General features: G+C 38.5%; 1 protein-coding gene across 12 annotated transcripts in view; it reads left to right on the forward strand.

Moving 5' to 3' along the window:
• The window catches only part of Usp28 (ubiquitin specific peptidase 28), a 64,116-nt gene that overhangs the window by 11,734 nt on the left and 27,141 nt on the right, over window positions 1-25,241 (forward strand). For 5 of the 12 annotated variants that reach the window (XM_048795936.1, XM_048795934.1, XM_048795935.1 and 2 more), the window contains exons 2-10: window positions 4,400-4,477; window positions 6,128-6,260; window positions 10,506-10,611; window positions 11,512-11,671; window positions 18,986-19,072; window positions 19,796-19,933; window positions 20,890-20,963; window positions 21,668-21,747; window positions 23,768-23,916. In XM_048795936.1, coding sequence (XP_048651893.1) covers window positions 4,400-4,477; window positions 6,128-6,260; window positions 10,506-10,611; window positions 11,512-11,671; window positions 18,986-19,072; window positions 19,796-19,933; window positions 20,890-20,963; window positions 21,668-21,747; window positions 23,768-23,916 — 1,005 coding nt within the window. Of the gene's footprint in view, window positions 1-1,929; window positions 1,955-4,399; window positions 4,478-6,127; window positions 6,261-10,505; window positions 10,612-11,511; window positions 11,672-18,985; window positions 19,073-19,795; window positions 19,934-20,889; window positions 20,964-21,667; window positions 21,748-23,767; window positions 23,917-25,241 lie in introns of those variants that run through there. The other 7 variants (XM_015489864.2, XM_048795938.1, XM_048795939.1 and 4 more) reach the window with 4 other exon arrangements.

Below are 25,241 nucleotides of genomic sequence, written 5' to 3' on the forward strand. Positions count from 1 at the left end.
ACATACATAAAATTTAGAAGTCTTTGTAAGACTACACAATTAAAATCAGAAAATGTGTTTATCAGAATGATGAAGTAGCATCCCTGTTTGAAATAATTTAGAAAATGACTCTATATTAGTAATTAGTAGTGTTTCTTTATTTGATCAGAGTTTTAACTTAGTTGCAGTAGGATTAGACCAATTGTTTGTGACAGAAACTTAATAGCTTAATTTTTTTTCTATTAATAAAATCCTGTTTGTTGCTTATTGCGAAGTGGTTTATTGCTTTTAAGAAAATCTCTCGGTTATGAACTGTAGACTGAATTGCCCTAAAGCCATTGAGTAGTTGAGGTCTGAAAGTTGAGAAGGGTGTGTGTGTGCACTCTCCTATTTTTCCTGCCTCTGGGCAGGAAAAAAAGAGTACTTGTTTGTGAAAACAGTGTGAACTTAGTCAAGGAAATGCAAACCTGTTGGTTCTTGCTAACCTTTGGCTTCATTGTGACAGGAGCACAGGCTTTGTCTTGTCTCCTGTTGGGTGTGTACTTTATATATAGCAGTGTAGTTAGAGGGAAGGTAACATTTATATCTGCTTTCTTTAAAGTTCCAGAAAAAATAGAACTTTTAGTACAGTAGAATCCTGATGAATTTAGTTTGTTACTATAAAGTCAGCATTTAATAGTCTTATTAGGATTTTGAAGGTAGGTACTTGCTGAGAATTTAAGTTTAGTTAAATATTTACAGGATGGAATCAAGTCAGTGCAATCAAGCAGTTGGGTATGTGTATCAATAGCATAGAATAAGCCTTGTGAAATCTATGATTCACACTTTTTTTAAATTCACTCTCTTAATATCTGTCTTTTTTTTTTTTTCCCGAAGTGTGGTGTTTTTGCAAGGATTGCACTCAGGGGCAGTCAACCACTGAGCCATACCCCCAGCCCTATTTTGTATTTTATTTAGACACAGGGTCTCACTGAGTTGCTTGGTGCCTCATCATTGCTAAGGCTGACTCTAAACTCGAGATCCTCCTGACTCAGCCTCTCAAGCCACTTGGATTACAGATGGGCCTGCACTTGGTTAATGGCCATCTTTGATTTATATTTTAACTCAAAACATCTGATGATAGTTTTTTCCCCCCCTGTACTGGGGGTGGAACCCAGGAATGCTCTTACCACTGAGCTACACCTCCACCCCCAGCCCTTTTTATTTTTTATTTTGAGACAGGATCTTACTAAATTCTAAAGACTGGCCTCATTTACCATTCTTCTGTCTCAGTCTCTCCAGTTGCTGGGATTATAGGCATGTGCTACTGCACCCAGCTCATAAATAGGTTTTATAAATCTTAATTTACATATTGCCTGACTTTTAGGATTGTTACAAGGATTATACATTATATAAGGCACCTGGATTTCAGTAAATGCTAGTTGCAATTATTATCAGCACTAACTTAAGGATAAATTCAAATTGGGCAGTTATGTTGTATGATTATTGCTTTACTAGAGAAAAGAACTTCATATGTAAAACAATTGAACTAAAAGCCCCATTCATTTACAGGCGAATTGTTTCCTCAATATGGGGGCTTAGAAAAGAAAAAGAATAGTGTGGGCCAGAGTTTTTGAAAGAACTGTGTGAAGGAACTAAGGTGAAGTAAACCCTTGACTGTAGGTTGTCTTCTATAGTTCACCAATGGAAGAGGTGTTACTAGAGATAATAGGAGCAACATTATAAGACCTGCTGTAATTTGGATCTTTTTTTTTTTTTTTTAATATTTATTTATTTTTGTTTTCGGCGGACACAACATCTTTGTTTGTATGTGGTGCTGAGGATTGAACCCGGGCTGCATGCATGCCAGTCGAGCGCGCTACCACTTGAGCCACATCCCCAGCCCCGTAATTTGGATCTTGAATGTCCTCCAAGACCCTTGTTGAAGGATTGGTTCCTAGCCATTGGTGCTGTTGGAAGCACAGCATGATATGGTGTAAGTGCCGGATATGGAGTCAGGCAGCCTGGGTTCAAATCCCAGCCTGAGCCAGGCACTATGGTACATGCCTGTAATCCCAGAAGTTTGGGAGGCTGAGACAGGAGGATCATGAGTTCAAAGCCAGGCTCAGCAAAAAGCAAGGCACACTAAGCAACTCAGTGAGACCCTGTCTGTAAATAAAATACAAAATAGGGCTGGGGATGTGGCTCAGTGGTCGGGTATCCCTGAGTTCAATCCCCAGTACCAAACAATAACAACAACAACAACAACAAAAACCAGCCTAATTCTTAGCTAGCAATATCCTGTGTAAGTTACTTGACCTACTCTGTGTGCCTCAGTTCTCTGTCAAATGGTCATAATTCACATCTCACAGATTTGTTATATAAGAGCTAAATGGTTACATGAGTTAATACGTGGCTGTAGTTGTAGATCAGTAGTAGAGTGCTTGCCTAATATGTGTGAGGCACTGGGTTGATCCTCAGCAACACATAAAAGTAAGTGAATAAAGGAATTTGTTTCTAAATTTAATACATGCATGCAAAGTGTTTAGAATGGCACCTGTCTAGAAGTAAGCAGCATATGTTATATATATATATATATATTTTTTGATACTGGGTATTGAACCCAGGGGTACTCTACACTGATCTACATCCTCAGCCCTTTTTATTTTTTATTTTGAGACTGTGTCTTACTAAGTTGTTGAAACTGGCCTCTAAATTGTGATCCTCCTACTTCAGCCCCCCAGGTGGCTAGGATTACAGGCACATGCCACCATGCCCAGTTTATATATTAGTTTTTACTGGGATTATTTTCTGTAAATCAAGAATTTCATATGAAAATGTGATTATCTATTCCATTGTTACCTTCTTAGTCACTTTGGTATTAATATGCTACTTATGTCCCCAAACCCTTTTGAGGGTATGTTGATTTTGGTCTTTTATAAATTTGCATTTGATTGGGATATCTAGATTCACATACTTTTACACAGTAAAATCAAATGAAATTAGAATTAGTTTGGAAAAAAGTTTTAATACCTTATTGTTATGAAAATCACATGGTGGTTTTCAACTTCTGCCAAGGCTAAATAACACCTTTTAGTCTGATAATCACCCTCCCTTGTGTACAATGACTGGCTTTAACAAGACCCATGGCCTCAAAGACTGCTGACCATAGCAGGATAGGGTTCCATTTCTAGCCTCTGACTGTGGCCTATGACGAGAACAGAAAGGCCGTTGATGCTTTTTCAAGGACTATGGAGGGATGTTTCAGTTAGTTATTTCTAGTTGTGTGATACTTAAGTGTTGCATTGTTGAGCCCTCAGCTGTTGAAGAAGGCAGGATACTGTTTCTGTTACAGCTGGCAGTAAACATAGACTCTCTTTGAGTTCTATTACTAATTGAAGTTAATATAATGTTGAAGCATAGAGTTTTGAGTCAGAACTTTATTCTGGTATTACCTTAGTCGTGGTATAAATTAGATTTCTTCTCACTGAATTAATTTTGAACTTGATTGTTTTTAATATTCATCTAAAAGATCATTATGTCTCAAGTTATTTAAATCAAGCTATACTTGTAAATGTATTTTGTGTTAAGTTTTGACTGTGAGAAACATAAATCGATAGTTTGAAAGACTTTAAGGCTAAAAAGGAGTTAAAAACGGATCTTATAGCTGAAAGTTAACCAGTTAGGTTTTTTTTTTTAATTTTTTATTTTGGTTGTAGATAGACACATACCTTTATTTTATTTATTTAATTTTATATGGTGCTGAGGATCGAACCCAGTGCCTCACACATGCCGGACATACCACTAAGCCACAACCTATGCATATCAGAAGAGAACACATTTCATAGGTCATTTTTTTTCTTTGTCATGTTTTTCTTTTTTAAAAGAAAAGCTGTTGAGCTTAACCATAGTTCATTCTTTTGGAATAAATATTTCATCATTTAGAAAACTCTAACTTTAGCTATACTTCTGTTTAATCAGCTCTGAAGTTTTAAATATGATGTTGGTGGTACTAATCATTTGTAAGTTATATGATTGGAAACATTGTCAGTGAAAAATGACACACACAAGTGGCATGTGCAGTCAAGCTTAAAATAGCTGCTCCTCACATCCATGCAAATTCCCTGGACTCCTTATATGACCTATTTATGCACACTTACAGAAAGCAAAACCTAAGCATCCATTCGGCTAAACTACTACATTTTAAAATGTTTTATTTATTGGTAGTTTTACTTTTTTTCTTCATATTTTGTAAGTGCCCATGGCATTTGCCTTGATTAGGCTTTTAAAAAATTAATAGATTTGGCAGTCAGTTCGTTGTTAGATGGATCTTGTCAGTTCTTCAGAGTAAAAAAATGCATGTCTCAGGCCTATCTATCCAAGATGTGCCCAGTTTTATTTTCTGTTTGACATGTCTTTTTTTCCCCCATCTCAAATATAGAGCTGCCAAATGCTGTTAAATCAACTGAGAGAAATCACAGGCATTCAAGATCCTTCCTTTCTTCATGAAGCTTTAAAGGTTGGTTTGTAGACCCCTTTTAGCCAACAGCCTTTAAAATAGTTGTCTGTATAATACTTGTGTCAGTTCAAGCTATCTTTATGCCAAAATAAAAATACATATAAGGGACAGAAATTGAACAGGTAAATGGCCCAGTTTCTTCAGTATGTTAATTGTAAAGGGATGGGGGACACTTTTGGAGAAACCCTACAAAGTCAAAGAGATTTAAGAGTCATATCAACCAGTTACATTGTACAAACCTTATATAGGTCCTGATTGAAACCGGCAAACCAAATAATATTTGAGACAAGGAAATACCCCCCACCTCCATCCCCTCTGGTACTGGGGATTAAACCCAGGGCGCTTAACCACTGAGCCAAATCCCTAGCCCTTTGTATTTTTTATTTTGAGACAGTGTTTCGATAAATTGCTTAGGGCCTTGCTAATTTGCCAAAGCTGGGTTTGTACTTGCAATCCCCCTGTCTCATCCTCTGGAGTTGCTGGGATTACAAACTGATTATAGGCCTGCACCAAAGCACCTGACAATACCATTACTCTTAGACTTTGTGGCCTGTATTTTTAAAAAGATGCAATCTAAAATGTTGACCAGTGAAATGATAAGATGCTTAGACTTTGCTTCAGAATGCCTGGGAAGGAGTAGGCAGTATAGATAAAACAAGATTGATCATGACTTGATAATTGTTGAAGCAAAGTGATGAGTACGTGTTTTTTCACTATACTGTGGTAAATTTTAGACATTTTTTCTTTTCTTTTTTTAAATCTTTTTTTTTTTTTTTTTTTTTGGTNACCCCCAGAAATTTTTTCTAATGGAAAATTCCAAACCCATATGTATACGTGTGTGCTATAAATAATTTGCATATACATATATGTCTGGGGGTGTACTGGACATTGAACCTAGGATTACCACTGAGCCATATACCCAATGCTTTTTATTTTTTTATTTTGCAACAGGGTTTTGTTAAGTTGCTTAGGGCCTCACTAAGTTGCTGAGGCTGGCCTTAAACTTGCAATCCTTCTATCTCAAAAACCAATATTATATCTATTATAAAATATGGTAACTGCTTATTATTTTAGAGGCTGACTCTTCAGAATCTCTGTTACTTGTCGGCTCTCATTTGACACATTGAACTTGAACTATTTTGTGAAATCAGGAATAATAAGATTTGAAACAAAGACAAATATACAGCAAGATTTTGCTTTTGTTTGCATGTTGTGGGAATCAGAGCATAGAAACTTAACTCCTGTAACTTGGGTGTTGATTATACCTTCAAGCAAATTAGACTCATTGTACTCTACCATACTTTTTCTCTTCTTTTCTTTTTTTGTTGTCACTGAGGATTTAGCGCAGAGCATCCTACATGCTAAACAAACACTTTACTACTTAGCTACATTCCTCATTCTTTTTGAGACAGATCTCACTAAAATGCCCAGGGTGGTCTTGAACTTGTGATCCTCCTGCCTCAGCCTCTTACAGATTTGCACCACCACACCTGGCTCATATTTGCTTTGTCTACCTTATACCTAGAGTTACACCTAGACTTACTCATTGTCACCATGGTAGTAGGGAGGTATAACCCCAAAACTATCTTTCTACTTACCTTACACTTTGATTCTTTACTTTTGAAATGTTTTTTGTTTTTCTCCCCTTAGGCCAGTAATGGTGACATCACTCAGGCTGTCAGCCTGCTCACTGATGAGAGAGTTAAGGAGCCCAGTCAAGACACTGTTGCTACAGAACCATCTGAAGTAGAGGGGAGTGCTGCCAGCAAAGAAGTATTAGCAAGTAGGTCTCTCTTTCTATGAATTTGCACAAAATTTGTGTGTATGAGTTCTCTACAAAGCCTATCAACCCTTTGAATAGCTAACTCTTGAGTCATTGCTATGTAGCAGGCATAATTGTGAGCTTAAAATTTTTTAAAAAATATTTATTTTTTAGTTGTAGTTGGACACAATACCTTTATTTCCCTTTTTTTTTTTTTTTGGTGCTGAGGATTGAACCTGGGCCGCATGCTTGCCAGGCGAGCGCGCTACCACTTGAGCCACATCCCCAGCCCTTTATTTCACTTATTTATTTTCATGTGGTGATGAGGATCGATCCCAGGGTCCTGCACGTGCCAGGCGAGCACTCTACTGCTGAGCCACAACCCCAGCCCCTAAAATTTTTTTTTTAATTCATTCATTATTTAGTACTTAATCAGTGAGCACTAGCTATGTGCGAGACACTCTGGTGGTCCTGGGGATTAAGTCCACAAGAAGGCCAAGCTGAGGCTGAGTGAGTTGGGAGGGCACTAAGAACTGTGGAGTATCCAAATGTGGTGGTGCACACCTGTAATCCCAGCAATTCTGGAGGCTGAGGCAGGAGGATCCCGAGTTTGAGCCCAGCCTTAGCAATTTAGCCAGGCCCTAAGCAACTTAATGAGACTCTGTCTCAAAATAAAAAATACTAGGGATCTAGATTAGTGGTAAAGCACCCCTGAGTTCAGTCCCCACTATAAAAAGAACAGTGGAGGAACTGGAGGTGAGTCATGTGCATCCTTTGTAAGTGCTGGCTGATACTCCCAGTTAAGTGGACAGCCCTTGAGAGTTTAGAACAAAGAGTGAGGTGAGCTGGTTTCCATTTTCTAGAGGCCATTCTGACTGCAGTGTTAAGAACAGAATGTGGAGGAGAGGGTAGTAAGGAGCCATGAGTCAGGTCAGAGAGCCCAGGACCATTCGGGAGGCTGTTCAGGTGATGGAGGCTTGGGCCAGCAGGCAGTTGTGGATGGGTGAGAAGTGCTTGCATTCTAACAGCTGTCTGGTGCTTTTTAGATAAAATCCATAGAATTTGCTTACTGCAGAGATAAGGATTGTGAGAGAAAGGTTTTTTTGTTTTTTGTTTTTTTCCTGAGCATCACTGAAAAGATAGAGCTGCACTTATCTAAGAGGGATAATCACTGGTGAAGCAGGTTTAGGACGAAGATGAAGGGATCACTTTTGATAATACTAAGTTTGAAATACCTGATATTCAGATGGAGATGTCCAGAAAGTAAGGAGACCCAGGTGTGAAGTTCAGGGGAGAGATCCTGACTAGAGCTAGGTAAGCATGGAATCAGGAAATGCTATGTAAAGGTGTGTGATTAATGAGCCAAGTCTCCAAGGAAGTGGTGTAGAAAAGGTAAAAAGTTCAGCAGCTGAATGTTCCCAGTCTAGGGAGGTGATGAGTATTGAGGGAAAACCTGGAGGGTGTACTCTGAAAGCCAAGGAGGCTTCTGGGAAGAAGGAACCACCAGCTGAGTCAGATGGTGTAAGTGGACATTTGGCCTGTTTGAAATTTTGAGCTATTCTGAATAATGCTGCTGTGTGTATGTGTGGATATATATATGTACATCTATATATGTATGTATGTGTATATATGCATATAATAATTTTCTTTTTTTTTTAAAGAGGGAGGAGAGAGAGAGAGAGAGAGAGAGAGAATTTTAATATTTATTTTTTAGTTTTCGGCAGACACAACATCTTTGTTTGTATGTGGTGCTGAGGATCGAACCCGGGCAGCACGCGTGCCAGGCGAGCGCACTACCGCTTGAGCCACATCCCCAGCCCTACATATAATAATTTTCAACTCACAGCATATATTACGTATAATATCTATAACATATAATACGTATGTGTATACAAAACATGTATTTTTTGGTGGTACGGGGCTTTGAACCCAGGATTACTTTGCCACTAAGCTATGTCTTTAGCTCTTTTTATTTATTATTTTGAGACAGGATCTTCCTAAGTTGTCCAGGCTAGCCTTAAACTGTAAACCTGTACACTCAGAAAAATGAGAAATTATACCCCATCTGATTCAAATGTATGATATGTCAAGATCATTGTACTATCATGTGTAACTAATTAAAACAAATAAAAAAATTTAAAAAAAATGTGAAACTCCATACCAATTAAACAACCTCTTTCCTTCCTCCTCCTAGCCTCTGATAACCCCATTCTTTTTTTATTTTCTTTGTTCTTTTTCTTTCTTTTGGGTCCTGGGGATTGAACCCAGGGGTGCTTAACCACTAAGCTCCACATCCCAGCCCTCGCTATTGTTTATTTTGAGACAGGGTCTCTCCAAGATGCTGAGGCTGACCTCAAATGTGCATTTGTACCTTTTCAGGGACATGTTTTGCAAAAATTTCTCCTGTGGGTTGACTGCACTTTCTTCATGGTGTCCTTTGAAGCCTAAAGGTTTTATTTTTTATTTTTAATTTTCTTTAAATTTTTTGTATTGAACCCAGAGCTTTGCGCATGCTAGGCGGGCGCTCCACCACTGAGTCACTCCCCAGCCCCCAAAAGTTTTTTATGTTTTTATTGGGCCTGGGGATTGAACCCAGGGCCTTGTGCATGCTAGGCAAGCACTCTCCAACAAGCATATGCCATCATGCCTGGCATTTTTTTTTAATTAGAGCATTATATTATACATAATAAGTTCATTTGGACAAAATCATACATGCATGGAATTTGATTTACTCCATTTTAGTCCTCAGTGTGCCCAAGTTCCCTTTCCCTCTTCCCTTCTGCTACTTTACTGATGATCTTTATGTTTATTGTATGCCAGGTAGCATGATCTTTTGTGTGTGTGTGTGTGTGTGTGTGTGTGTGTGTGTGGTACTGACCTATATCCCCAGCCCCCTTTTTTTGTGAGACAGGGCCTCACTGAGTTGTCCAGGCTGGCCTTGAACTTGTGAACTTTCTTCGTTAAGAAGCTGGGATACAGGTGTGCACCACTGTGCCTGGCACAGTTTTGATTAGTGCAGTTTTGTGTATCTATATGTACTGTCTTTCATTTTAGATTAAATGTTCTTCATTGCTGGTGTATAGAAATTAATTTAACCTTTTATACATTGGTCTGTTATTCACCTATTTTTTGTGGTGCTGGGGATTAAACCTAAAGTATTGTTCATGCCAGGTAACCACTCTACCACCGAGCTAAATTTAGTCACTAATTAGAACTATTTTTTGTAGATAATTTTGGGTTTCCCTTGTAGATTATTATCATCTGTGAATGATTATTGCTTTGCTTATTATCCAGTATGTATGTATGTATGTATTTAGTTAGTTAGTTAAGATGTCTCACTACATTGTTTAAGACTGGTCTTAAACTCCTTATCTCAAAGCAGTCCCATTTCAGATTCCTAAATAGCTGGAATTACAGGTATGTGCCACTGCACTTGGTTCAGTCTCTAAGTTCCTTTTGTACTAGTTAGGACTTCTAAAGCCATGATAAAAAGTGCCATAACAGATGGGCATGCTTGGGTGCACCCCTATACTTCCAGGATTACAAGTTCAAGGCCAGCCTCAGCAACTTAGTGAGGCCTAAATAACTTAACAAGACACTATCTCAAATTAAAAAATGAAAAGGGCTCAGGATGTAGCTCAGTGGTAAAGTATACTGGATTCAATCCCTGATCCCACGAAAAAGGAGTGATAATCGAATTATTGAATTCTGTTTCTAATATTTTGGTTTTTTTGTCTCTGTGGTCATTTATGAGTTTGTAATTTTTTTTCTTACTGTTGTTGACAGGTTTTTATGTGTATACTATTATGCTAACTTCCTAAAATGAGTTGAATATTTTTTCCATTCTGAATAGTTAGTATGAATTGAAATAGTGTGACATTGAAAATCTTTTCCTTGAATGTTTTATATTTATTGAATTTTTTATGATGATAAATAGAGACTATGTGTTTAACTTACAGGTGTGGGATTTATTTCTCACTATGTGGAAAGACACTTTAGAAGAGGGTATTTGATTCCTACATTTTAATAGCTTATTTCTGTACTGTTGGCTAGTGTAAGGTTACAGTGTAGCATTTAAGTTATTCATTTGACTCTGGACAGAGTAATGAAATTGTTCTTACACAGATGAGCCATTGTAGGGACAGCTAGAGAGTATATCTGTTTGGGGAGTGTTTTTACCTTTTTTTTTTTTTTTTTTTAATACTGCAGACAGAAGGGCAGTTTTCTGAGTAGTGTGGACTAATTAAATTTCTATTTATTTTATAGAAGTGATAGACCTTACTCATGATAACAAAGATGATCTTCAGGCTGCCATTGCTTTGAGTCTGCTGGAGTCCCCGAAAATTCAAGCGGATGAAAGAGAGCTTAACAGGTTATTGCTTTAATTTATATTCTATGGTCCCCACATTTATGTGTAGGTCAGAGGCAAACAGCTCTGTGCGTGCCACTCAGGAATAATTCCACCAAATTCCTTTAATGGCACTTGAGTCAAATTGCTTTTAGGAGAAGCAGTGCACATTAGCGTGCTTTACCGTTTGGTTTACATTTAAAACCAAATGTGAGGAGGGTTTTTATACTCCAGTTGAAAGTTATCAGCCGTATGTCATGGTGCACACCTGTAATCCTAGGTGCTTAGGAGGTTGAAGCAGAAGAATCACAAATTCGAGGCAACCTCAGCAATTTAGTAAGACCCTGTCTCAAACAAAAAAAAGAAAAAAGAAAGAAAAGAAATAAATGAAACTTAGTACTCAACTATCCTGCTTCAGAAGTGACTGGGGTATATATTGTGTGAATTGGTATTAATTTGATGATTGCTTGGTGCTGTTTACAGACATCCTTTTCCAGTGGTGGACTGTCATTTCTGAACATGCTTACCTTCTTGCACTGCTGAGTTGTTTCTTTCAGAGAAACATACCGCAGGGTGTTGTGTGCTGGGCAGTTTGGTGGCTCTTAGCTGTACCACACTTCTCTCTTTCCTCTTTCAATGGCAAGCACTTAGGGTGCTGTGATTAAAATGGAAAACGTTTAATAGTAACCATATGGACCTTATTAGTCATAGTCCCTGTGATGGAAGGATTGAAGTTTCTGTTTAATCCTTGCTTTTCGCCTACATTTTGTAGTTCCCATAGATACTATATAGCTGATAATTACCCAATAAGTAATTTTTCGGGCATTTTGAATGATTTATGAAAGGTCACCAGCATCCTCCATATACTATATTATTCTTTTAAGTATTTTCTTTTTTGATGTGTGGTATGTTGACACAATATAGGATGCATGAGGCAATCTCTGCAGAAATTAAACGCTCAAAGAGAAAACGCTGTGAAGTCTGGGGAGAAAACCCCAATCCCAATGACTGGAGGAGAGCTGATGGTTGGCCAGTTGGGCTGAAAAATGTTGGCAATACATGCTGGTTCAGTGCTGTCATTCAGGTATGATATTTTTAGAAGACAGCTGTGTCTTCTGGCAATACTTTTATGATTTATTAAACTGAAATGTGAGATATAACTTGAAAAAAAAATTAAAGCAGGTATGTAAAACTGGATAGTTTTTCCTGTGTTATTATTGTGTTTTGGTTGCTTTCATGTGTTTTGAATTTAGATGCTCTAAGTCTAAACTGGGCAATACTAAAAATGAAATCTAACCAGGAATGGTGCAACACACCTGTAATCCGAGCAACTGGGAAGTCTGAGGCAGGAGGATCATAGGTTTGAGGGCAGTCTGGGCAACTTATTGAGACACTTGTCTCAAAATCTTAAAAGGGCATGTAGCTATAGGTCAGTGGTAAAGCACCCTTAGGATCAGTTCAAACTTTGATAAAAAATAAAAATAACAAGAAAGAAAAAAATGGTTGAACATGTATTGAATAAGTGTTTTGGGTCAGTAATAAGTGGCTACTGTATTACAGCAGAGTGAGCATAAACAAGGAGAAATAAGTTATTGAGAGGCTGTCTTGGGTAACCAGAGAGGAGATGAAGGCAGATTAGAGAAGGGAACTGGCAGAAGTTGTGAGAGAATTGAAGTAAAACATCTTTGAAGTGGTCATATCTGTATGCTTTGGTGAGCAATATCTGGAAGAGAGAGTTGGGTTTCTAGCTTGAGTAAGCCAGTGGATAAATAGTGCCATTTGACACTAGAGGAGAAATGATTTGTGTGTTAAGAGTGGATTTCAGGGCTGGGGATATAGCTCAGTTGGTACAGTGCTTGCCTAACATGCACAAGGCCTTGGGTTCAATCCCTAGCACCACACACACACACACACACACAAAAAAAAAAAAAAGTGAATTTCAGTTTTGGTTTAGACATGCTGAGTTTGAGGTATTCCTGTAAGATATCCATAGGGAGATACCATGTTGGCAGTTAACTGTGAATTCTAGTTGAGAAAAAAACTGTAGGTTGCAGATAGAGTTTTGGGAATCAATGCCTTATAGATTATAGTAAAACCAAGGGAGTAGATGCATGCACCTAGAGAGTAGAGGCTCTTCAGAAGTATCTCATGGGCATATTAAACTTAACATAGCTACTCCTGATACCTGTCTGCAGTTGTCTCCATCATGGTACATGGTATCTATCTAGCTGCTCAAGTCAGAAAAATAGAATCTTTTTGTTCTGCTTTTACATAGTACATTTTTCTTACAGTACACCTAGCCTTGTTTTAGGCACTGAGGAAATAACATTGAATAAAACAATAGTCCCTACTCTTATGGAGTTTACTTTTAAAAGAGTGGGACTCCGGGCTGGGAATATAGCTCAGTTGGTAGAGTACTTCTCTCACATGTGCAAGGCCATGGGTTCAATCCCCAACAACACAATCAATCAATCAATTTCTTTAAGGGGGAAAAAAAAGAGTGGGACCGCCCCCCTCCCCCCAAAAAAGAGTTGGAAGTTGTGTGTGGTGGCATATGCCTGTAATCTTAGCAAATGAGGCAGGAGAATCATAGGTTTGAGGCCACCCTCAAAAATCTAGCAAGACTATCTCAAAAAATAAAAGGACTGGTGATGTAACTTAGTGGTAGAGTGCCCCTGCGTTCAATTCCCAGTACTACAAAATAAATAAAAATTTAAAAAGTGAGGATGTGGGGATATACCTCAATGGCAGAGCACTTGCCTAGCATGCGCCAAACTCTGGGTTCAATCCCCAGTACTGCAGAAACAAAAAACAGCAAGAGACCACAAATAAAGCATGTGTCAAATGGTTTTAAGTGCTATAAAGACACAGGATGAGGTGAGGGTTTGAGAGAAGGTTCAGATACCAGGGAAGAGGTACTGTTTAAGTGGAGTGGACAGGGATGGCTTTTCTGTTTGGATGGGTGTTTGAGTAGTAGTCTGAAGGTGGTGGGGGAATGGGCTGCTTACCTAAAGAACATTCACATGGAGGGTACAGCAAGTAAAGTAACACAGGCTCAGGGGCTTGTTTAACATGTGAGGAAGAGCTAGAACTGGTGGTTAGTAGAGGAAGTAATGAGGTCAGGAAGCGGGGCGGTCAGGAGCTTGGGATCATGAGGAGGACTTGAGAATTGTGTATGAGATGGGAAAGTTTTGGAAGGTTGACATAGAGGACGGATACAAACCTATTTCTGCTTTAAAAGGATCATGGGCATCTGTGTTGAGAATAGACTGCCCAAATATAATGTGAAATTAGGAACATCGGTGAGTTCTTGTGGAGGGGGGCAGTGAGGGAGAGACTAACTAACCAACTCTACCAACTGAGCTATATCCCCAGCCTGGAGTCAGCCTTCACTCCTGTGAGAAATATTAAAAAGAGCCAGTAGACACAGGGGATAACAGAGTAAGGCTTCTAAGAAAGCATGAGAGCTCCAAGATTGAGAGTAGACAGGAAAAGATTGTTCTTACAATGGATTAGGTCAAGGGAGTAATAGGGGAAGGAAGAAGGAAGAAAGATGTCTACAAATTAAATTGAATTAAAGTAGTTTATATTAAATTTATTCATGTGTGAAATGGCTTGTATGTGGCAGGGTTGGTGCAGAGGTACTAGAAAATGAACCCAGGGATGCTTCACCACTGAGTAACAGACCCTGCCTTTTTTATTTTAACATAGGTTCTAAGTTGCTGAGGCTCACCTGGAATTTGCAGTCCTCCTGTCTTAGCTTCCTGAACAGCTGGGGTTGTAGGCATACTGCACTGTGTCCTATCATGGTCAGATTTTAAAAGGAGTGAAAATTTGAAATAGTTGTTGGAGATGATGTGAAAACCAGTTGGCACTAGAGTACAATATGGATTGAGTATCCCTAATCCAAAAATTCAAAATCCAAAATTCAAAACTTTTTGAGCATTTCAGGACATTTTAGATTGCAGATTTTGGGATTGTAGATCCTTCAGCCTACAAAGTCTGCAGATATTCCAGAATTCAGAAAACCTAAAAATCTGGAACACTTCTGATCCCAGGCATAATTGATACTCAGCCTGTGGTAGAATTTTAAGAAATTTGAGAGTTTGTTTGAAGTTGTTGACTTTAAACAAACAGTGATATCACTGTGTCCTATTTTTATCAGGATTTTGCCTTAGCAACACTACGAAGCTTTTAAGTGGAAAATTCAATTCATTTAGGTTGAAGGATTTACTGGGTGCCTGATGAAAGGACTGTGGTGGGCCAGTCTGAGAATTTAATGAGGTTATTAAAAAGCATGGGATCAAAGTTAGATTGAGGGAGAAATAAAGACACTAAATAAAGAACTAATGGTTAAGGAGCAAGGACAAGATCAGTTTGCATGGATCCCTAGTAAAAGCAAGGAATAGGTGTCCTGTGGGTAATTGAACAAATGAGTAAGAAGATGCGTTGTGGACGGAGAGTTTTGGGGATTTTCTGAATATCTGATCTAAGAATTGCACATTTTCAGATGTTGACATATCCTGGTGTGTGGCCTTGAATGTGGAAGTAAAACTGGAGTGGAGGAATATGTCCCTATTGATAAGATTCTCATGAAACCTAGAGATCTCTGGGCTGTGTGAATGTACATGATTTCCCTTCACAAATAGTAGAACATCCTACCTTATGTCTAGCACTATTCTAGGCTCTTAAGATAATAGGAAGGAAACAAAATAAAAAATAGTTGTGCCTTTATTGAATTTCAATTCTCATGAGGTAAGATGAACAGACTAAAAAGTAGCCGAATGATCAACTAGTTAAATAAATGCCTATAATGTGTTAGATTGTGGCTGGTGCAATAGAGGAGCAGAATAAAGGAGATTGGAATTGTTGCAGAAGAGGAAGGAAAAATAGTAACTTGTTAGGTAGGTCTCACTGAGGGGATGAGATTGGAGCCAATGCTAGATACATAGGAGGTGAGGGAGAGAGTCATGTGTGATCAGGAGAAAAACATTCCAGGTAAGGGAATCCATACAGCAATAGCCCTAAGGTGGAAGTGGGCTTGGTGTGTTCATGCAACATCCAAGAATCCCAAGTTACTGGATGCTAAGAACAAAGGGGTGAATCTTACCAGATGATATATGGTAAGATAGGAAGGTCCTGAACAGAAGAGTGGTTAACTCTGACCCAAGTGTTGAAAGGCCTACTCTGGCTACTGTGGTGAGAGCAGAGTGAAGTCAGCAAGGATGCTAGGACAGAGATCCATTGCATTCCTCCATTGAGAGGTAATGATATAGCATGGATCAGGCTAGCAGCCATGGAATTAGAAAATGGCTTGGATTATTGGTATATCATCTAAAGGCAGGGCTTCAGATGTCCCCATGGAGTGGATATTGACTGAAGTTGCCTAGGAAAATGCAGGACTTGGAGTAACAAGGAGAACTGTTACCAGATGTCAGTCTTCAGTAAATCAACTTAATTTTTGTCATTAGAGGTAATCAGAGGAATCTATGTGGCATTGAGTTGGTGGAGGGGAAGTTCTAGAGGCAGACTACACAGATTCAGGTGAGCAGCCATGGGGTTTCATTAGAAGTGGTTATAAATAGTATCCTAAGGTAGAGTCCAGCGGCCTTGGGACTTATTGGATGTGAATGCTTAAGAAAAGACAAAGAATCAAAGACTGGAGGAGGAGAAGAATGTAAATGATGCAAAAAACACAGGAGAGTAAACCGATGTTGGAGAGAGAACTGTATTGATAATGGGTCATATTAGCTCATAGTTTTGTGGGTTTTTAAAGAGTAGTGATGATGTGGAACCATGTGGCCTATGGATAAGGCATCAGACTTCAGATCAGAAAATTGATGGTTCAAATCTCTTAGTAGTTTGGAGCAGTAGAAGTTTGGAGTGGTCATTTAGCTGAGCTTGGTGGTACATGCCTATAATCTCCGTGACTAGGGAGGCTGAATCAGGAGAATCTCAAGTTTCAGGCCAACCTGGGCAACTTAATGAGACTCTGTATCAAAATAAAAATTTTTAAACAAAGGGCTGGGGATGTAGCTTTATGGTAAAATTCCCCAGAGTTTTAGCCCCAGTACTGAAAAGAGGGGGTTGGGGGAGACAGTGGGGAATAATGATAGCCTCTTTAGGGAAAGCCAGATATTGGTGATGACGATGAGGTAGAGTGAGGTAGCTGAGACTGTAAAGCCATTTTCCTCATGTAGAACAGAAACTCTGGTGAGTGTGGTAGGGTCGCTGGCACAGTAGGGATATATACAATAGGGATGGAGATGTGTGTGTGGAGGGTGAGGTGGAAAGGAGAGAAACAGCGTGGTGAGGCTAGCTAGAACCACACAGCTGGCCTGGCCCCAGGTGGAACTGTGCTGGAGCAGCAGGGCTCAAATGTGCCTGCATTATTTTGGCTGCCGCCCATGAGGATGGTAAGAGGGTGAGGGCAGACAGAGAGCTAGTTGGTGGGCTCCAGTTAGATGTGCAGTTTTGATTCTTTGTCTGACATTAGGAAGCACACCTGAGGTTTTGGCATACTGAAAAATATCTTATTTAGTTCTGATTCCAAAGTTTCCTTACTATCTGCCAGGATGCTGCTTCAAGAGTTTCAGTGTTGCAGGCTGGAGGGGTTTTCATTTTAAGAGTATGCTGGAGTTAGAGATTACATTCACACAAGGGAATTTTTAAAATTAACTTAAAAAAATAGAAGAATATGTGATTTACAAATAATAAAAAGAGAATTCCTTTCCTCAGTCCTGTCAGCCAGACATGTCTAATGTTAAACTTTAAAAAATTAATATTCTTAACAAAGCAGAAAGTAGCAAATTCTGCTGTACTCATCACCCTACTGTAGAGATGAGTATTATAGATCCCTGTGTTATTGAGTCCCAATTGCCACAACCTCCCTTCCTCACAGACATAACCATGCATGTATGTAGCCACAAAAAGTATATAGTATTGTTTTTGGTTTTTGTTTTTAATTTTTTTTTTCAGTTGTAGATGGACACAGTACCTTTATTTTATTTTTATGTGGTGCTGGCGATTGAACCCAGTTCCTCACACATGCTAGGCAAGCGCTGTACCCCTGAGCCACAAGTCCAGCCCCTATAGTATTGTTTTGTGTAATTAAACTTCACATAAGCAGTATTATACATTTTTCTGTTACTCTTTCACACAAAATATATTTCTGAGATTTATCCATGTTGATACACATAGCTCTTGTTCATTAGTTTTACTGCTGTATAGTCCATTTCATGAAAACAATTTTCTAAATGTTTATTTATTTTGGTGCTGGGGGTTGAACCTAGGGGCACCCCTGAATTATAGCTCCAGTCCCCCCAACTTTTTTTAAAATTTTTTATTCTGAGACAGGGTCTCATTAAGTAGCTAAGGGCCTCAAACTTGCAATCCTCCTATTTCAGCCTCCTGAGCTTCTGGGATTAACAAGTATGTGCCACTGTGGTCAGCTTCTACAGTTTTTTGCTTTTTTTTGGTGTGTGTGTGTGTGTGTGTTACTAGGAATTAAACCCAGGGATGCTTAGCCACTGAGCCACATCCCCAGCTCTCTTTTTTATTTTATCTAGAAACAGAGTCTTGCTGAGTTGACCCAAGGCTTCGCTAAATTGCTGAGGCTGGCTTTGACCTTGCCATCTTGCTGCCTCAGCCTCCTGAGCCGCTGGGATTATAGGTGGGCACCACCATGCCCAGTACTACAATATTTTAATGACTATTTAATCATTTGTTGTATAAATGTAGTATAATTTATTTAACCTATTCCTCCTTATAGGCCTTATGTTGTTTCTATATTTTTTTTAACCTTTAAGGGTTAACATTCTTGTTAATTTTTGTGTATATTCTATTATTTCCTTAGAAATAACAGAATAAGATTTGTTAGGTTGACACTTATACATAGTTTTATATATGAAAGTTTTATAAATGAAAGAAATAGGTGTATTTTATTTATATATTTATTTTTGCAGCAGTTATTTTGATTTTTTGGTGGGGGGTACAAAGGGGCTACCAGGAATTGAACTCAGGGGCACTTGACCACTGAATCACATCCCCAGCCCAAGTTTTTTTTCTTTTAAGCTGTAGATGGACACAATATCTTTATTTTATTTATTTATTTTTATGTGCTCCTGAGGATCGAACCCAGTGCCTTACACTTACTAGGCAAGTGCTCTGCCACTGAGATACAACTCCAGCCCTCCCCAGTCCTATTTTGTATTTTATTTAGATACAGGGTCTCACCGAGTTGCTTAGTGCCTCACTTTTTGCTGAGGCTGGCTTTAAACTTGCAATCCTTCTGCCTCAGCCTTCTGAGACGCTGGGATTACAGATATGCACCTCCGTGCCTGGCTGCAGCAGTTATTTTGAATGAAAGGCTATGGATTCATTTCCTTCCTTCTTTTAGTCTCTCTTTCAGTTGCCTGAATTTCGAAGACTTGTTCTCAGCTATAATCTTCCACAAAATGTTCTTGAAAAATGCCGAAGCCACACGGTAAGCTTCTCCTGAGGAGTTTCCTTATCTCATTTAGCTCCTTTCATCCTAAAGCCTTTTAAATTTTTGACTAAAGATGATGACCATAATTCTCTTTGGCTCTTGCTAATATTTGTTTTCATTTCTAAGTGACTGTTTTCCTTATTTGTAATAAGAAACAAGGATTTGCAAAAATAGTAAATTAAGTAGGAATGAAGTTAGAAACACTTCCAGGAAAGTGTGGTAAGCCACCTGCTAGCCTCAGCAGTGCTTCCTGGGATGGGGACACTCAGAACACCTATTTTATGTGTAGTGTCCTTCCCTCTGCCATTGACTGCTCAGGTCAAACAATGCAGAATAGACAACCCAGTGAAGAGGCTTGGACCTTCTTAGAAGAGATTTTAGTCTGCTCTTGCCATAGGGCGTAGTCTCCTCCCAGCCATCTAAACCTTGCCTGGATTTCTCCTTAGTGTAATCCAGTCTTCTGACAGAGGGAAAGCAGAAGCTTCAGAAAATGGATGTATCTGTCTTTCCAACAATATTATCTCTTTGGCTTCTATATGATTATTCTTCAGTTTCGAGTTAAACCTGTAGGCAAGTCCTTATTAGAATCTCTGTGACGTAGTTTGAGGCCTGAGACTCTGACCCAGAACTAGGTAAATACGAATTAGAGGTTATTTAGAACTCTTTTCTTTATATTTTTTAATTTTCCAAGAAAGATACATATGGCTGTATTTTCTGTAGGAAAAGAGAAATATCGTCTTTATGCAAGAGCTTCAGTATTTGTTTGCTCTGATGATGGGATCAAATCGAAAATTTGTAGACCCTTCTGCTGCCCTGGATCTGCTAAAGGGAGCATTCCGATCCTCAGAGGAACAACAGGTACTAACTAGGAACCTTGTTCTCATTTTATCTGAAGATCTCCAGTTAGAAGTCATGTCCTATTACTGTTACCATGACATTGCTTATTTCAAATGTGTGACAAGTTGTGAACATGACTAAGCAGCACTATGGGTGCTAGTTTTTGTATTTATTTTGCTCACAGAACAGGTGGTAAGAATGCACCTGGGAGACAGAAAGATGAAGAGAATGTGTTTTATGTAGGGGGTTGTTTGCAGTTCTTAAGGGAAAAAGAAGTAAAAAAAAGAATAGTAGATTTACTCAGAGATTGAAGCAAAAGGAAGGAGGTTGAAAAATATCTAAAAGTGAGCGATAGCAAAGGGTGACTGAGAAAAGTGACCCTGTACCTTTGTTTTAGGATGCCCCAGATAGAAATGCTATTTTTAAAATCATCTACACCTGAGGTTAGTAGCTTTTCTGAGCACTCTTTTTTTTTTTAAGATATTAATATTTTCCTTTCACACCTCCTAATAAAAAGCAGAACTGTCACTATTTGATCAGCTTCTTCGTCACATACATTTAAAAACTTTTTTTCCTGCAGCTACATAGCATTCTCAAAACATTGTATAAAAGTTGCCTTTCTCTGTTCCAATCTCACGTTGTTCTGGAATACTACAGTCTGTTCTTTGAGCCTTTAAAAAAAAGCCTAGTTAGAAGATTTCGTTTGTTTTTTCTTTGTCAAAATCAGATGCCGCTGGAAGTGGTAGAATTCCAGTATCCTAGGCACAGTTTAGTCAGAGGTTGCTTCATGCATCTTATGTTTTGTCTCTGGTCGCTGGGTTCTCCTTATTTCTATATTTTTGTGACATTTGGCCCTAAAAAATAAATGCCTTCCTAGTAGTAGAATGTTAATTCATTGGGGGGATTAAGGGCAAGCTTTCATTTCCCTAAGTATACTGTTGCATCTAACGCTTATGCAATTTGTGCCTCTCTTATAGCAAGATGTGAGTGAATTCACACACAAGCTCCTGGATTGGTTGGAGGACGCATTCCAGCTGGCTGTTAATGTTAAGTGAGTGTTGAGGGTCTGTACATCCTTCCAACTCACAGTGGCCACTGAGAATACTGATATGGGGGGAAAATCATTCTTTTCAAGTAGAAATCGCTGCTGTTGTTTTGTTTTTGTTTTTACCAAGCCTCATAGGATAACTGCTGAACTTTTTCTTACGTATCCCTATCGCTTAGGCTTTCCTCCTCTGTGAATATAGACAATCCCATTAACCTACAACTTTTTTACTAAAGGGCCCTAACTGATACCTTTTATAGGCACAGTTATAACCTGTGCCTATAAAATGTATCTCAAAAAAGGTAAACCATGCTGCATAGGAGCTCATTCTTACTCTATACTACTTCTGTACTTTGTATACATCTGTCGTTGAACATAGGTACAGATATATATGTGTGTATACATATGTATACACACACACACACACATAGTGCATACAAATACATATATTTGTCTGCATGTGTGACTCCCTTAATAGACTTTTTTAAAGCTCCTTAAGGCCAGGGATCGTGCCTTATTGTCTTTGTGTCTTCAGTGCAGTGCCAAGCGTATTGTTCAATAAATGTTTCAGCTGAGCTAATTCATTATTTATTGTAGAATATACCTGAGCTGGTTCTTTGTGATTGATAAAAATGCACTACTTTTGTTTTTGAATGATGCTTGGGTTTTATGTAGCACAATAATTCAGAATTGTCTTCCTTTTTAAAAAGCAGCAACCCTAGGAACAAATCTGAAAATCCCATGGTGCAGCTATTCTATGGTACTTTCCTGACTGAAGGGGTTCGTGAAGGTAAATTTTCTGCCTCAGATGTTAATTCTAGACCTGTTACTATATCCTTATAATTCTGTCCTCTTAAGGAGGTAGTGTAATAAATAGACTTGAAAGTCAGAGAAACCTAGGTCTGCATATTGGTTTTGCCTCTTAGTGTCTGTGGAATTATGGAATTATGTGAGCTCCTGGTTCCTCAATCTCTTTAACTGTAAAGCGGGCACAATCCTTATAGTTGTTATATTAAATTGTTTAATATTTGCACAGTCCAATTTAGCATTAATATCAGATGCACAGTGATCTTAATTCCATTTTCTCTGTTGATATTTCTGATATAATATTTAATCTCAAAAAGTTATATTAAGTTAAACTTCCAGAAATACTCATCAACTCTGGAGGCTTGCCTGCTGCATGCTGGACACATAATGTTTATTCTTTTTTTTTTTTAACCAGGGAGAACTTTAAAGGCATACAAATAGAGCAGTATCAAAAAGCCCCTTGAATTCAATAGCTGCATTAGCCCACAGCTAGTCATTCTACATCTAACCCCGTTCTACTTTTACTCTGATAGTCTTTTTATTTTTAAATCAATCAGTCAATCAATCTATCTATTTATTTGGAATTGAACCCAGAAACTTTATGCTTGGTAAGTGTGCACTCAGTCACTGAGTTACCTCTAGCCCTTGATAATGTTTTAAAACAGAACCCATTTACTTCTCCCAAAAGTAGCATTTTAAAAAATATCAGATATCTAGTCAGTATTTAAATTCCCAATTCATTCATTTATTGATTGATTGTGGTACTGGGGATTGAACTAAGACACTCTACCACTGAGCTGTACCCCCTACCCCTTTTTATTTTTTAATTTTATTTTGGGAAGTCAGTACTGGGAATTTAACTCAGGGGGCACTCAACCCCTGAGCCACATCCCCAGCTCTGTTTTGTATTTTAATTAGAAACTAGTCTCACTGAGTTCCTTGGTGCCTTGTAATTGCTGAGGCTGGCTTTGAACTTGTGATCCTCATTAGCCTCCAAAGGAGCTGGGATTACTGGTGTGCAGTACTGCTCTTGGACCCTTTTTATTTTTTGAGACAGGATCTCACTAAGTTGCCCATGCTGGCCTTGAGCTTGCAATCCTCCTGCCTAAATCTGAATCTCTGGGATTACAAATGTGAGCAACCACTCTTGGCTTTCATTGCATAATTTTTTAAGAAAAGTTTATATTTGTTTTTGTTCAGTCAAGATCCAAATGTGATTCATTGGATGTCTTAAGTCTCCTTTCAATATCTATAGACTGCCTCCATTTTTTTTTTCCTTGAAATATATGTTTTGGAGAAACTTGTTGGCATATAATTTTTCCCAGAGCCTGAAATTTTACTGTTTGCATTCCCGTGATACATTGATTGATTGATTAATTGATTGATTTTTTAAAAAATAAATATCAGCGGAATGCATTATAATTCTTATTACACATATACAGCACAATTTTTCATATCTCTGGTTGTACATAAAGTATGTTGACACCAATTCGTGTTTTCATACATGTACTTTGGATGGTGATGTCTATCACATTTTCACCATCCTTTCTAATCCCTTGCCCTCTTCTTTTCCCTCCCACCCCTCTGCCTTATCTAGAGTTCCTCTATTCCTGCCATACTCCCCCTCCCTACCCCACTATGAATCAGTTTCCTCCCTTGATACACTTAACACTGTCTTTTACTCTTGTAAATTGATAGTTGGATCTAGATCTTTGGACTCGGTCAGGTAAGGGTACTCCTGGCAAGACTTAATTCACAAGTGGTGGGATAGTCTTTGATATAGATAGGCATATCTGTTCGTTTTTGCCTTGGCAGCAATTGTTGATTGTCCAGGTCTGGGTCCACTGGCACATTAGAGGTTGCCCACCAGGCTGAAGTGCACTACTAACCAGAACTTGGAAGGCTGCTAAATTTAAGAAATTACTGTCTGTCTGGAGCCAGAAAGTAGTTTTTACCTAGTTGTCCGTGATGGCGTTTAAAAAGCTGTTTCTCTTTTTGCCTAGGAAAGCCCTTTTGTAACAATGAGACCTTTGGCCAGTATCCCCTCCAGGTAAACGGTTATCACAACTTACACGAATGTTTGGAAGGGGCCATGGTGGAGGGTGACATTGAGCTTCTTCCTTCTGAGCATTCTGTGAAGTATGGACAAGAGGTAAGGTGCATAGTTTTACTTGCTTTGTTGATGACAAAACCAATTAATTGTAGGACTGAACATGTAGGCAAGCTAGTTTCCTATCACATATTAAGTAACTTTACACTGAATAGAGTTTGAATTTGTCTTAAGTCTCTCATCATTGATGTGAGTCAGTGATTCTCAGTGCTTTGATAAATAAATTCTTCACTAAAACTATGAATTTGAGTTAATCATGTAAAGGTTATATGCTGCTTCTGATATTTTAAGTATGATCAAGTTTCTCTCTTTTTGTTGAAGCCTACCTGTACCTGAGTAGGGAGAACCCACTGCCTCCATATTTTCGGAGGGTAAAAGTACAGTGATTAACTCCTATGGTATGCCATTTAGAATATTTTCCCTATTATGGTATTTATTGTTCTCAATTGTAAATTCTGCCTTTGCGTTTACAATTTTTTAAATTTAACTTTTATTTATTTATGTGGGGTTTTTGTTTTTGTTTTTTGGTGGGTTGGAAAGAAAGTGGGAGCAGGAGTAATTAATATTTTACATTTCCAATGGAGTAAGAATTATTTGTAGCATGATTGTCAACACAACATAGTTTGCCTCCAAAAATTGTGAGGCAAAATTGTGGCTTGTACAAGAGTCCAACTCAGGAATTACTGTAGGGGAAAGAAGGCGCTTTCTTGAACTCTAGGGAACCTAACATTAGCCTTCACGTATTCTCATTAAGCTGCGTTGAAACTCTTGAGAAAGCACTGTCTCTCCAGCCTTCAAAGGAAAGAAGTTCTACCGGAGGCCTAGCATCTTTGTAAGCCTGATGCATTTTCTTACACAAGAGAGGGAGTGGCCACTAGCTACTCAGGCCTCAATATTCAAGACCTGAAATATTATGCTTATTTATTTTTAGATTTAACCCTGAGGTAGTCAGTCTTGTCTGGATGCACCTTTGTAGTGCCAACAGAGCAACTGAAGGGGGAACACTGTTTGTACCATTAACAAAATGATGGTTTTGAAGCTGTTCATAGGAACCTTTGCCATATAGGTGAATTAAACAGAAATGCCTTTCCTCCCTAGGATTAGTGATAGTTGAACTTTTTAAGTCAGTGTTTTTCTTCCTTGAAACTCTAGGTAACAGCTACCCTACCATTTTAGATCAACTTGATTGTGTGTGTGTGTGTTACTAGAATTGAACCCAGATCCTTGAACATACTAAAAGCAAGCACTCCACCACTAAGTTACATTCCCAACCCTTCACTTGCTTTCTTATGAGACATCTGTACATTGGAATTTAGAGTTGTTTTTTCCCCTTCAGAATCTTGAGGAATCAAAATCATGAAGCTATT

This window comes from Marmota marmota, unplaced genomic scaffold (assembly GCF_001458135.2).
Source record: "Marmota marmota marmota unplaced genomic scaffold, marMar, whole genome shotgun sequence".
Classification (NCBI taxonomy): Eukaryota; Metazoa; Chordata; class Mammalia; order Rodentia; family Sciuridae; genus Marmota; species Marmota marmota.